This window comes from Palaemon carinicauda, chromosome 23, assembly GCF_036898095.1.
Source record: "Palaemon carinicauda isolate YSFRI2023 chromosome 23, ASM3689809v2, whole genome shotgun sequence".
NCBI classification, from domain to species: Eukaryota; Metazoa; Arthropoda; class Malacostraca; order Decapoda; family Palaemonidae; genus Palaemon; species Palaemon carinicauda.
The window spans coordinates 72,125,228-72,140,961 of record NC_090747.1 but is presented as its reverse complement, the minus strand read 5'-3'; the positions used below and the strand labels follow the sequence as shown (position 1 = coordinate 72,140,961).

At 37.2% G+C, this 15,734-nt stretch overlaps 1 protein-coding gene across 1 annotated transcript in view; it reads right to left on the bottom strand.

Annotated features, from left to right (window-relative positions):
- Window positions 1-15,734, bottom strand: part of LOC137617170 (unconventional myosin-Ia-like) — a 265,917-nt gene that overhangs the window by 158,956 nt on the left and 91,227 nt on the right. Inside the window, exon 3 of the mRNA XM_068347029.1 lies at window positions 3,233-3,348. Coding sequence (XP_068203130.1) covers window positions 3,233-3,348 — 116 coding nt within the window. The remainder of the gene's footprint in view (window positions 1-3,232; window positions 3,349-15,734) is intronic.

The following is a 15,734-nucleotide window of genomic DNA, read 5'->3' as shown; positions in this document are numbered from 1 at the left end:
TTCTTTGGTATTTATAAACCGGGAGATTCTTAGTACTCCGCTAAGCCTGCGACTGGGGGACCATTCTGTCATTTTCGCTTTCTACAGACTGACAATGGCTAAATTCATCAAAGGATAGCCAGTTCCTTGTGATGAGCAGTGCCTATATAAGTCACGTGACTCTTACCGGTCTATATTAATTCCAGTAAGATCATCCGCCAGGCATCAGGAGTAAAAGCCGAAAAGACATTTTGTCTATCACTTCAAACCCAATCCGTCACCCTGCTGCCAGTGACTTCATCGAGATTTTGGGGGGCATTTCCACCACACACTAAGTTCTCGTCACTCCACCAAGTTGCTCCTCCGCTTACATATATACACACACACATACACACACACACACACACACACGCATATATATATATATATATATATATATACAGTATGTGCATACGTAATTATATATCCATAAACGTACACACACTCACATATTTATAAGTATAAAATATATATATATATATATATATATATATATATATATATATATATATGTATATATATACAGTATATATATATATATATATATATATATATATATATATATATATATATATACTGTATATATACTGGATACATATAGATATATATATAGCATATATATAGAACAAATTCCACACAAAATAAAGAAGCAAGGCAACTTTTACAAGAAGCCCAAGGAGGAAATTCCCCATTGCCGAAGCGAGCAAAGACAGCGCAGTGTATATTTGGTCCGGGAACAAACTATGGCCATTTTCATTACTGGCAGAATGGAGGTAGAGATTAAATCTGTGCAGGAAATTCTAGAGGAGACACCGACCACTAGTTATGGGACGCTTCTCCATAAGAGGGGGATCAGAGAAAATTTTCGGAGGGCCAAGATGTTTCTTCAAGGTATTTATTGAATGTTTTTAAATGTTGTTAGTTACGGTTCCTGAATGGAATGTTTTTTAAAGGTTTACACAAATTGTTTAAGAGAAGATGTATTTTTTTAAGTTTATGGGACGCTTTCATTTATTACTCGCTACAGTTCAAATAGCTTTTTCTTATCCTTAGTTACAGTTTCTCGTTTCAAAATGTTTATTTATGATTCCCATTAAATCATTATAATATTGTTTATAATAATGGCCATTGAATTATCGATTATAATTATCAAAGGGAAAAATAATTATCAAATTATCAATTATAACTCCCAATCAAATTATCAATTATATTTCAATAATCGTAAATATAGAAAAGAGATTGATAAAAAAGATTGAGGTACAACATACTAATCAACCCCTAAATGTTGATGATAAATCAAATTCTTTAGTAAATAAACATAAATTTTGAATAATGAAAGAATAATGGCAGATATCAGTAATTACGAAAAAAAAAAAATAATTGTTTATAATCATTATTCAATATCAATAACAAAATTATGGCTAATAAGAACAATATTTTTGTTACATCAATTATAGGATCTCGATACAAAGTAATATTAAAGGTAACTAAGTTTTAGAAAACTGTAAATCCAAATATTAATATATTACCTTATCAATTATAAAATTACATTACAAATAACCATTAGTGAATTTTACCATCAAATGAGTATCATTAGAAGATTCTAATACATATTCGAAATGGAATAAAGCTATAAGATAATAGTTAATACAGCATAAATGAATAAATTACCCATTGACTTACTTGAAGGGAAAAAAATTAAAAATAAGCTTCTGGCTTACAAGAAAACTAAAATAACAATAAAAAACTAAATAAATATTACAGATAAAGAATTTTCATTAAGATTAAAGGAAACCCCCCGCTGTGGTTGCCAACCACAGCAGTAACCTCACCAGTAAACACATTAAGCTCATGGTCCGAGGCGGGGATCGATCTGCCGTCATGCGAATGCAAGGTGAACACGTTACCACTGTACTAGATTTTTTATGCACAGATATAACACATATATTATTATTATTATTATTATTATTAGCTAACCTACAACCCTGGTTGGAAAAGCAAGATGCTATAAGCCCAAGGGCTCCAACAGGAAAAAATAGCCCAGTGAGGAAAGGAAATAAGGAAATAAATAAACGATATGAGAAGTAATGAACAATCAAAATAGCATATCGTAAAAGCAGTAACATCATCAAAACAGATATTTCATATATAAAATATAAAAATACGTATGTCAGTCTGTTCAACATAAAAAACATTTGCTGCAAGCTTGAACTTTCAAAGTTCTACCTATTCAATTACCCGATTAGGAAGATCATTCCACAACTTGGGCACAGCTGGAATAAAACTTCTATAATACTGTGTAGTATTGAGCTTCATGATGAAGAAGGCCAGACTATCAGAATTAACTGCATACTTAGTATTACGAACAGGATGGAGTTGTCTGGGAAGATCTAACTGTAAAGAATGATCAGAATTTTGAAAAATCTAATGTAACATGCATAACGAACTGATTGAACGAAGGTGCCAGAGATTATCTAGATCAGGAATAAGAAATTAAATAGACCTTAAGTTCCTGTCCTAGAAATTAAGATGAGCATCAGCGGCTGAAGATCCCTGGAGAACAATACTCGAAACAAGGTGGAATGAAAAAATAAAACACTTCAGAATAGATTGATCACCGAAAATCTTAAAAGAATTTCTTAATAAGCCAATTTTTGTGCAATTGAAGAAGACACATAACTAACGTGATTCTCAAAAGTAAATTTGCTGTCGAAAATCACACTTAAAACTTTAAAAGTGTCATACGGAGTTGAAGAAACATTACCAATGCTGAGATCCGGCTGTTGAGGAGCCACTGTCCTTGACCTACTTTTGTTAGGATTCAACTTTATCCCCCATAATTTGCACCATTCACTAATTTTAGCTAGCTCTCTATTAAGGGATTCAGAAACCCCAGATCTACATTCAGGAGATGGAACTGATGCATAGAGCGTAGCATCATCTGCATATGCAACAAACTAATTTTGTAGGACAAACCACATGTCATGTGTATATAGTATGGAAAGTAATGGGCCAAGAACACTACCCTGAGGAACACCAGATATCACATTCCTATACTCACTATGGTCCTCATCAACAACAACTCTTTGCCATCTATTACTTGACAATTCAATAATCTTTAATTACACATAAAAATACATCTACTCTAGGCTAAATATTACCATAATTACACACAACCACTTATAATAACTGATTGAATCTCTGGAATACTCACATATGAGGTGGTAGTTGGAAGACGCATGCAGATCGATAGGCGTGTATCACCTCGGCCGTGTAAAGAGCCAGCCGCCGGTACGGGTTAACTGATACAAGGCCTGTGCCAACATAAGTCTGCAACCACAAAAAATAATATTTGTTAGTACCATTACCAGTGCTACTATTGACAAAAAAAAAACTAATTTTCCTGTTATTCTTCTTGTTATTAATACTATTACCATTAGTATTATTGTTTCTTATAATAATGATGATAATAATAATAATAATAATGATAATAATAATAATTATTATTATTATTATTATTATCATTATTATTATGATAATTTTCCAGTTTGACCAATCCTCACACTCTTGTAAGAATTTTCATATTGGTAGTACTGGAATATTACTAGAAAAGATATAGACTCACATAAAAAATATGGAAGAATTGCACTGGGTAGCAATGCCATTAAATTAAAATCCATAGACGAAAGCTTTAGTAAGAACATATAAACTTGATGCATTCATTTCTGGGAAAAAAAAAATTATATGAACAGACTTTCGGTTCTAATGGAATATGGGCCATTCCTTTCATGCATGCATACGTAATTACACAAAACCCCATTTCTACGTGCATTTCCTATCATTAGATGAGCGTGCAACCTCACTTTTTTTACTTTGATGTAAACATAATTTTTTCAGTTCAGACAAGCTAACATTAATTATTGCTGAAGGATTAGAGTTTTGATTACCATTGGTAATACATTTGGCACTATCAATGCATCCACTACACTTAAGACATCGTTTGACACCGTCAGAGGTCGCCTACACAACAAGATCCCTTAGAAATTGTTCAGATTTGGCGCCATCCTTTTTGGACAGCTACCTCGTGGGAAATAATCTGAACACCTCGTATGTGAATGTGTCCACCCCGACGATACGGAATAGTCTCCATACTGTCGACCTCTATTCCAGGAGGGCATGAGGTAGGATCCTGCTGACTGTACATCACAGGCTGTTGATTGATTGATTGATTTGAGGTTTTCTGGCATCTTGGCATCTAATAGTCATTTACGCCGACATCACAGGCAGGAATGTTTGAACTGGGCACATGATCATCTCACTTGGACACAAAGATTAGGCTCGAGTAGAGTTCACTGATGAGTCCTGATATTGACTGGACTTCACTGACAGGAGGTAACAGGTGTTGCGGCGGAGAGAAAATGAATGGTTTAATGATGATAACATCAGTGAGCATGTCCATTATGGGGAGGATCAATTATAGTCTGGGGAGGGATCAACAGAAGCGGAAAAACGGACTTGCATGTCATGGGGAAAGGCATCATAACAGGCGTTCGCTACACAGATGTCATCCTTGGTATGTACAGTACGTGAGACTATAAACTGGTGATGTTGGTCATGACTTCATTTTGATGGACGATAACACCCATTCCCATAAATGCTAGGGTGGTGAATCACTTCCTAGAACAATTGGTCGGATGGAATGGCCTGCGCTTTCGCCAACACAAACCCTATTGAGCATGTGTGGAAGATGATGCAGATTCCCATTTCCGGTCGCTTAGCACAGCCCACAAACCTTGAAGAGCTTGAATACGCCCTAATGGAAGAATGAAACAATATTCCCATTGCAAGCATCCGGGTTCTCATTAAAAGCATGGTCCGAAGTTACCACACTTTCATTCAAGCAAGGGAAGGATAACTCGTTATTAACACTAACTTTGGTGCTGAAGAAGTCGAAAGACGACTGCCTGTTTACAGTTTTTCTTTGTTAACCTATTTAATGGTGAAATGCAATTTTCTCTTGTAAAATTGTCAACAATCATTATCAGAAGCACCTCCACTTTCAATGAATTTCTGAATCATTAACTATGTTAGTTCATAACTCAACTCTTATTTTATGCTTTTGAATATTTACGGTTAATTTACTGCTATCAGAACAAGTGATTCCTATCAAAATGTGAGTAGCATATATATATATATATATATATATATATATATATATATATATATATATATATATAAATATATATATATGTGTGTGTGTGTGTGTATATACATATACAGTATATATGTATATATGTGTATATAAATATAAATATATATATATATATATATATATATATGTGTGTGTGTGTATATATACATATACAGTATATATGTGTATATATACACACACATATATATATATATATATAAATATATATATGTGTGTGTTATATATATATTATATATATATATATATATACATATACATATGTATATATATATATATATATATATATATATATATATATATATATATATATATACACCCAAAGAAAAGAAAGGAAAGATAAGAACTGGAAATTGGAATCTTGGTAGCCTCACAGGAAAGGGAAGAGAGTTAGTGGACATCATACAGAGCAGGAAAATTATCATTATATGTATATTAGAGACAAAATTTAAGTGGGGGGGGGGTGCAAGAAAGCTTGGAAAGGATATAAAGATTACTACACAGGGGACGATACATGGAGAAATTGGATAGAGATTATTCTCCATGTAGATTTTCAGGAGGATGTCACAGAGGGCCAGCGTATCAGTAAAAGGCCCATGGGTTTAAAATTGGTGAACGATTAGAGAGTATGGTGTATCATCTTGGCATATGCCCCTCAGCAAGGGTATAGTGAAGAGGAAAAGGAGGAAATTAGAGCGAAATTAGAAGAATTATAGAAAGTTACAGGAAGTTAGCTGTACGTGTAGGAAAGTTTTGATGGCTTTGAAGGAATACATGGGAGAAAAGGCTTTGGAAGAGAAAAGGAAGTTGAAAGATTCTTAAAATTGCCAGGAGCTATGAATCTGGTAGTCTGGATACACAGTTTGAGAAAAGGAGAAGTCATCAGGTAGCATACTAAAGTGGCCAAAATGAGACACAAACTGAGAATGTGTTGGTTAGGAGGGAAGACAAGAAAATCTTTATGGATCATAAGACTATTCAAGATGAATCCGTTGTAGCTCAGGAATAGGCGGATCCAAACTTGGAAGCTGGAGGAGGAAAAGACGAGAGTTCAGAAGTGGAAAGAGCCAGGGAAGAGAGATATGTTAATGAAACATCAGAATCGCCTGAAGAGATGCAGGATGTTATGGAAAAGATTATGGTACTAGCAGCAGCAGACATGTGCTAGAGGACAAGTGGCAAGCAGCAACAGGAAAATGAAATATGGTGGTGGAATCAAGAGATTCAAACAGCTGTGAAGGAAAAGAGTTGTGATGCACATGTATTTCATACACACATACACTGTAATGCCATCTCTCTCTCTCTCTCTCTCTCTCTCTCTCTCTCTCTCTCTCTCTCTCTCTCACACACACACACACACATTAATAGAAAAACCTATTTAAGCTTGCCATTGCATGTTTCATATTGTTAAAGTTTGTATGTCATTGTTGTCCTCAACTGATAGTATATAAGCTTGTTATGGCACCTGAATGAACCAGTCATGTCCTGCTTGTCTTTCTGTTAAGATCCTTATCAGCCTGGTACTTCGGTGACCTCGGAACTGCGATCAGCTGCCAAACATCTTCCCATTCACCAACCACTGTGCCCTACTCTTTAACAATACCACCCAACGAACCTGACTCTTTTGTCCAAGCCAAACCAATTAAACTTCTGCCCTTTGCCATAGAAAAGCTTTTGCCTGTTTCAACTTGCCGAAGTTCAGTTCCCATCAAGGGAGTGACTCACTCAAGCACCAAAACAGACTATGTCCTCACGGCGATTAACAAGGACACTTTATGGAAATCTCCGATTGGCTTTGCAAGCAAGGGGAAGCCCGAATAGAGTATGAAGTCTTCAAAACACAACTCCTGGAGCAGTACTCACCATCACCAGCTGTATAGATAACCAAGCTTTATCAGCTCTCTCAACAGCTGTTGGGGACCAAGAGGCTTCGATTAACCTAAGGGGAATAATCAGTATCGCTTGCCTGCAACCTGCCGCAGACGGCTCTCCTTATGATGTGAACCTACTTCTTGCCCTTTGGGTACAACGCCTATGGAAATCTGTACGCAGTTCCATCCTCTATTTCGAATCCTTACCCATGAAGGACCTGATGATCAAAGTCAACGCCCTCATGGACAGTCACTTCACCACCTTCAAGACCTCCATCAATGCCTCCACTCCTGATGAAGATGACAACCATTCAACACTGACCTAAGCTAACGTGAATGCAATAGGACACAGACGCCTGCCCCACGACATGCCGGAGCAGCGACAAACATACATGTGCCGGCCCTCGCTCACGCCCCGACCAACGACCATAAAAGCCATTTACTGATGCACATTGGTCGCAGTTGGCTACTACCACTCCAAATTCGGGGCTGCTGCGAAGAAATGAGCAGACAGTTGTTAGTGGCCAAAAAACTTGTAAATAGGCAATTGCTTGTGGTGGTGGCCTCCCCTGTCACTAATCTTTTCTTTTTACATGATACAGGTACTGATGTGCAGGTTTTGGTATACACTGGTGTTTGCCTTTCCCTTCATTCTAAGGCTGCTGTCGTCCACCTGGTAGCCACAAACAAAGGTGAAATTTCCACCCATAGGTACGAGACACTCACACTATCGTTTGGGAGCATCAAATACCATTGGAAGTTTCACATTAACGACATAACATTGCTAATAATCGTTGCAGATTTCCTCGCACCCACAAATGACTACACCCACCTCCTTACGTTGTGCTAGGAAGTCTTCTGACCAGAACATAGCTAAACGTCCATGGTACCCGCTAATCACGGTATTTATCACCATATTATTATGACAGGGGACCCAGTGTTTGCCAGTTTCAGGCGTCTGGCCCTGGATCGTTTGGCAGCTGCTAAATGAACGTTAGCCAAAATGGAAGAAATGGGGTTTTGACATAAGGCCTCAACCCCATGGTCGTCACCCTTGCACATCGTCCTGAAGAAGGATGGCTCCTAAAACCCTTGTGGGGATTACAGTTGCCTAAACATGCAGACAGAACTAAATCACTATAACATCCCTAACATCACCGACATTCCCTCCTACTTTCACAAAGTGAAGGTGTTCTCCACTCTTGACCCCCGGAATACATGTATTCAGGTGCCCATGAACCTAGAAGACTTCCCAAGACCGCTATTACCACCCCCTTTGGAATATACACATTCAATTACTCCTGTTTTGGCCTTCGTAATGCTGGGGCCACTTTTCAATGCCTCATGGATGGCATCTTAGGGGACCTTCCCTTCTGCGTATGTTTTATGGATGACATACTTGTGTTCTCTTCATCCAAAGAGAAACATCTTTTTCACCTATGCATCATTCTTGACCCTGCACCAGAACGGCTATGTAATCCGGTACGAGAAGTGTACCTTTAGCGGCAACAAAATAACGTTCTTAGGGCACATCATCCCTCCTGAAGGCATCCACCTCCTCCATGAGAAGGTATCAGCTGTCCAGAACTTCCCCGCGCCCTTGCCCGTCAAAGCACTGCAAGAATTCTTAGGCATAATAAACTTATCCCCGGTTCTAGTTAGCCATTGCCGCCACTCTTGCCGTCCTCTATGCCTCCCTCAAAGGCAAGCCAAAAGACCTGGAGTGGGGTCCCCTTGAGGAAGAAGCCCTCTGCAATGCAAAGAATGCTCTATCAACTGCTGCTGATTTCACTCTTCCTCTGCCAGATGCCCCTATCCTTCTCTTCAACCGATGCCAGTGACATCGCTATTGGTGCAGTACTCGAGCAGGTGGTCAACGCCATGCCCTGCCCATTGGCCTTCATCAGTAGAAAACCGTCCAAGGCTGAATCCTGCTACTCTACCACTGACAAGAAATTGCTAGTGGTGCATTTGGCTGTCCGTCACTTTTGCCACTACTTAAAGGGTACACCTTTCGTCATTCACACGGACTAAATACTCCTGGTGCATGGCTTCACTCGAAAGTCCAACGCCTGGTCCACCTGTAAACGCCAACATCTATACGTTGTGGTTGAATGAAACTGCACCCTTCAACACCTCCCATGTAAAATGAACTTATTGCCGATGTCCTATCAAGAAACACATTGGCCACCATTCACCTGGGATTGGATTACACTAAAAAGATCCAGAGTACCAAGCCTAGAGGACATCCAGCGAATTCCTCCGTTGGGAAGACGTCGCCCTCAACGACTCCAACTCTACCCTCCTCTGTGATGTCAATACTGGTAAGCGACAATCGTGGATACTTCTTCACATGCGCTGACAGGTGTTTGATTTAATCCATGGCTCTCACATCCCTCGACCTGATCTACTGCATAGCTACTGAAGATGAAGTTCATTTGGCACAACATTACTAAGGTCACCCCTGCTGAATTTCTTTTGCATCTGTAATCTCTTCTAACAATCTCCAGAACCTACATTACAGTGTGGGGAAATATACTCCCTGCCGCCAGACTCACAAGCCCTCAGTGAAGCAACACATAATGAAAGATTTGAACACCTCAACCTACGTCTTTGTCCAACGACACTTGCAAGCCACTGCTGACACCCTCTTACATGGACCCTTTCCTTATTATCCATCACAAACCAAAGGCTCTTTTAATTAACATGAGTGGCAAAGAAGACTGTATCTCCATTGATTGCCTAAAACACCTGAGTATCTCCTGCAAGATGACCCACCTACATTTCCCCTCTCTAGGGCAGGGTGCCCTATTTCACAGGCATGTCTGTCTTAGAGAGGGCTATGTAATGCATGTGTATTTTATACACGCTTATACACTGTAATGCTCTCTCTCTCTCTCTCTCTCTCTCTCTCTCTCTCTCACTGATAATAGAAAAACCTGTTTAAGCTTGCCATTGCATGTTTCATATCAATTAAGCTTTTCTGTTATCGTAAACCGTTTGTATATAAACGTATGTCACTTGAATAAACCAGACATCTCCAGCTCATCTTTCAGTTAAGACCCTTATGACCCTGCTACAGAGTATAGCCAGAAGAGGTAGGAACATAACAACTACTAGACAAGAGCGGAATATATACGGCCAAATAGGAAAAAAAGATAATGATAGTGATTGCAAAGGGGCCAGGGGGTTCAAGAGAGAGTGGTATTAGATGATGGGAATACTGGAGAGAGAAAAGATAATCAACAGAACTGCAGAAGCGAGAAGGAAAGACAGGTAGGATGTAGGAGAGGTAAGAATTATCAAAGATGAAAATGGAAATATCTTAATTGATGAAGAAGTCAAAAGAATATGTAAAGACTATTCCTTACAAGTATTAAATAATGACAATGAGCGTGAAGAACTGGAAAATGTTTCTCCAATAGAGGGATCAATAGGAAACATCAAAGAGAGTGAAGTCGAGAATTCTAAGGAGGAAAATTAAATAAAGCTACAGGAAACTCAGAGGTAACAATAGAAATGATTAAGGCATTAGTAATTCTAGGCAAAGTGATGGTGAGCACACTAATGTAAAAGATCGGAGATGTAGAGGGAATGATAAGGATCTAGGAAGATAGTTCGATGATTAAATAAAAAAAGACGTGTTAAACTGATAGAACTAAAAGAGAATAAAGCTTTTGGCGCCAGTATTCAAGATACTAAAAAAAATAGAAGAAAGGTTGAGAAAGTTGATATACAGTATACTATATATACATGAGTAGCAGTTTGAGTTTATGAAAGGAAAATAAAACACAGTGGATGCTATTTTCAAATAGTAAGATACCTACAAGAGATTAACAAGAAAAGAGAGAAGTTTATGAGTGTTTTGTGGATCATGAAAAGGCGTATGACAGGGTTCCAAAAAGGTTAGTCTATTGGTTTTTGAGAAAGAGAGTACCGGAGAAGTTGGTAAGCTTAGTGAGGATGATGTACGATGGTGGTAAGAACCACTTTACTAACAAAATATGGGAAGACTGAGGCTTTCCTTGTGGAGTTTGGCCTATATTAGGGATCAGCTCTGAGACCATTCTCGTTACTCGTCATTATAGACACTGAGATTCAAGTAAAAAAACAAAGAATTATGGGAACTGATGTTTGCGGATGATTTAGTCAATATACCAAACATAAAAGAAGAACGGCAAGAATGACTTTTAACAAGAAAAAGATCAATAGAAAGGAAAGGATTGAAGTAGTAGAAAAGGGCATGAAGACGTAAACATTGAAGTGGAAGATGGTACACTGCTAAAGCAGAACAATGAGGTTAACTACTTGGGATCAATAATGACTGAGGAGGGAGGTACTTTTATTAAAGGGATGGAGATTTAGCAACCCAATAAGTTAAAGCTGACTCCTACAGAGCTGGTCCTACTGAGAGAGAGAGAGAGAGAGAGAGAGAGAGAGAGAGAGAGAGAGAGAGAGAGAGACGCATGGTAAAATGCAGAGAAGTAACTGTAGTTGTTTTAGACAAGAAAATTATATCAAGGCTCCAAATCAAGATTTATAAGTCAGTTTTCAGGTCTGTATTACAAAATCATATGGGGCAGGAAATTGGGACTTGGAAATAACTGAGATGAGGATGGTCAGAAGGAATGAGGGATTATCATTACTGGAAAGGAGGAGAGTCAAGATATAAGAAGAATGTATAGTATATGTAATGTAAAACAGAAGGACCTGGACAGGGAAGCCCGTCTGAGATGCTATAGCCATGTAATAAGAAGAGAGGAAGTAGAACCAAATAAAGAGGGCTAAGAACATGCCAGTGATGGGGAAAAGGAGTGTGTGGTGTCAGCGGATCAGATGGATGGATGTGGTGAGGAAGGATATAGATAAGGCGAGAACTGGGGAAGAAGTTTCAAGGAATAAAAATGGAGGGGAAAAGTTGAATTGAAAGGCAAAAGAAGATAGATACACACACTATATACATTATACATCTGTATATGCCCGTGTGCGAGTACGAGTGCCAATCCTTACGAAGAGAAGAATATATGGCCATATTCATACATACATACATACATACATACAGACAAACATACATACACACATACATATATATATATATATATATATATATATATATATATATGTATATATATATATATATATATATATATATATATATATATATATATATATATAAGGCAAAGTATAGTAACTTTCCAAACAGATCATAATATATTCACTAGAATACAAGTAATATTCTCTCTATTCTCTCATAACATATGGGCTGTCTTTATTTCCCCAGATCCCAGTATGCTATTGGTCAGCTAAATAAAAAAACACAACATCAAAGAAAAAATTCTTATAATTATCATTCACCTGCTAAGTCTGCAAAAGGCAAACTTAGCCTCGTGACCAGTTGCATAGGTTTCTTTTCTAAATATTTAAGTCTTGTCACCGACCGACATTTACACACATACACGCATATACATACATACATACATACATACATATATATATATATATATATATATATATATATATATATATAATACAGTATATATAAATTACACACACGCGCACACACATACATACACACATACATATACAATCACACACACACATATATATATATAAATATATATATATATATATATATATATATATATATGTTTTTTTCAAAAAGGCCCATAAAAGAAACACAGGAAATATGAATAAATCACACTATATTTCGGTCAATAAACATCGACCCTCTTCAGGATGTAAAGTAAAAGTGAGGATTACAGTGGAGAGTGACGATTTATATATGAAAGCAAAAGGGTGTGTTCAATTGTTCTATAGTTGTTATAATTGCTGGAAGGATTAGCCAAATTTAATTACATCCAGGTGCGTGTTCTTATTGTTGAGCCGCTTGGAGGAAGTCTTGACCTCTGATGCATGTCTGGTGGTCGGTCTCCGTGGATTATCTTCTTAATGATAGGGTTGAGAAGAGTATTGTCCACTGTGTCAGCTTTCCATTGGCCCCCAGATAGGTTCATTGTGTTTGATTGATTTATGATGGCTGATTCCAGGATTTTCCTTCAGTACGGACAGGTACTCTTAAAAAGCAAAGACGACTCACTCCAGTTAATCTGGTGCCCTAAATCCCTAAGGTGAATGAAAATCCCCGAGTTTTCATACCCATATCTAACAGATCTTTTGTGTTCGGATAATCTTTGAGATAGCGAACGTACACTTTTTCACAATCCCCACATGGTACTTTGTAAACACCGGATTCTATTTCTCTTTTATTTTGATAAACATTAATAAGGGCGCTTCCTATGGTCTTTGGATATGAAAAAACAAAGGGGTTCTCAGTTTTGATATGATTTGTTATATTCTTAATACCTTCTATATACGGGAGTTTTATCTTATTTTTAAAATCTCTTTGATTAGTAACATCATGATCTTTATAATATATCGTGTTGGCTTTGTTGATGGCCTTTTCTATGACATACGTCGGGTAGAATAGCTGGGCGAGTTGTTTACGGATGATTTCAAATTCTTTATTTAGGTAGGCTGGGGAACAGATTCTCAAACCTCTAAGAAATAGATTGCAAGCTACTCCAATTTTTACAGAAATGTCGTGATAACTAAAGAAATGAATGTAGGAAATAGAGAAAGTTGGTTTTCTATACACAGTGAAATTATACCCCGTCGATTCCCTTATAATTAGTATGTCCAAAAAAGCTAATTTTCCATCTTTTTCCCATTCAGTTTTAAATTTTATGGAAAATTAACTTTTTTGGACATTTCTGTAAAAATTGGAGTAGCTTGCAATCTATTTCTTAGAGGTTTGAGAATCGGTTCCCCAGCCTACCTAAATAAAGAATTTGAAATCATCCGTAAACAACTCGCCCAGCTATTCTACCCGACGTATGTCATAGAAAAGGCCATCAACAAAGCCAACACGATATATTATAAAGATCATGATGTTACTAATCAAAGAGATTTTAAAAATAAGATAAAACTCCCGTATATAGAAGGTATTAAAAATATAACAAATCATATCAAAACTGAGAACCCCTTTGTTTTTTCATATCCAAAGACCATAGGAAGCGCCCTTATTAATGTTTATCAAAATAAAAGAGAAATAGAATCCGGTGTTTACAAAGTACCATGTGGGGATTGTGAAAAAGTGTACGTTGGGCAAACGGGCCGTTCGCTATCTCAAAGATTATCCGAACACAAAAGATCTGTTAGATATGGGTATGAAAACTCGGGGATTTTCATTCACCTTTGGGATTTAGGGCACCAAATTAACTGGAGTGAGTCATCTTTGCTTTTTAAGAGTACCTGTCCGTACTGAAGGAAAATCCTGGAATCAGCCATCATAAATCAATCAAACACAATGAACCTATCTGGGGGCCAATGGAAAGCTGACACAGTGGACAATACTCTTCTCAACCCTATCATTAAGAAGATAATCCACGGAGACCGACCACCAGACATGCATCAGAGGTCAAGACTTCCTCCAAGCGGCTCAACAATAAGAACACGCACCTGGATGTAATTAAATTTGGCTAATCCTTCCAGCAATTATAACAACTATAGAACAATTGAACACACCCTTTTGCTTTCATATATAAACCGTCACTCTCCACTGTAATCCTCACTTTTACTTTACATCCTGAAGAGGGTCGATGTTTATTGACCGAAATATAGTGTGATTTATTCATATTTCCTGTGTTTCTTTTATGGGCCTTTTTGAAAAAACATGTTAAACTGTTCGATTACAGTTATAAGTAAGACATATATATATATATATATATATATATATATATATAATCTTCATAAGATCCATATATGTATATATATACATATAAATACACGTACAATACATATAAATATTGGCATACTTATATATATATATATATATATATATATATATATATATATATATATATATATATATATATATATATGCATGGGTTTTATAAAAAAATAAATGTAAACATATACTTAAGCATAAGAAGGCATGTAACTACTAACATATATGTAATGGAATGAGAGAGAGAGAGAGAGAGAGAGAGAGAGAGAGAGAGAGAGAGAGAGAGAGAGAATTTCCAAACTTAAAGACAGAAGAAACTAGGAATGATGAAACCCCAAGACAGAGGGTTTCCCTGGCCTAAACTGGATCAAAAGTTTGGGAAAACAGCTACTAAATTTCACTTTCACTTCTTCACTCTTCCGTGTCTTAAAGATACCGCATACATACACGAATCTCCGATTTTACAATGGAGAAAAATAAATAAAAAAAGGAAAATTGCGAACGGATCTTGGCAACGTCCTTCCATTAATTTCACGAACAACAAGCTTCTTTCTTTGAGATCAAGAAGAGGAGATGGGAAATGACTGATGTACGATGCGAACCACAACATGCCATGTTTTAAGTCGCGGCCTGATTGATGTACGGCGACGCAACGCAAACAAATTCATCCTCTCGGTGTGATGAGTATTTTGCATCTTCGCCTTATTCCTCATGCGTAAATACAAAAATAAAAGAGGCTCAAAGCCAGTGTCAGCTGGACACGACCCAAAGTAAAGACTGGTGCCTAGCCCTTTCCCCTTTTGATGTTCCCTGATGCTGGCGGGAATTCTTGGTGGTTTAATGCGGCGTA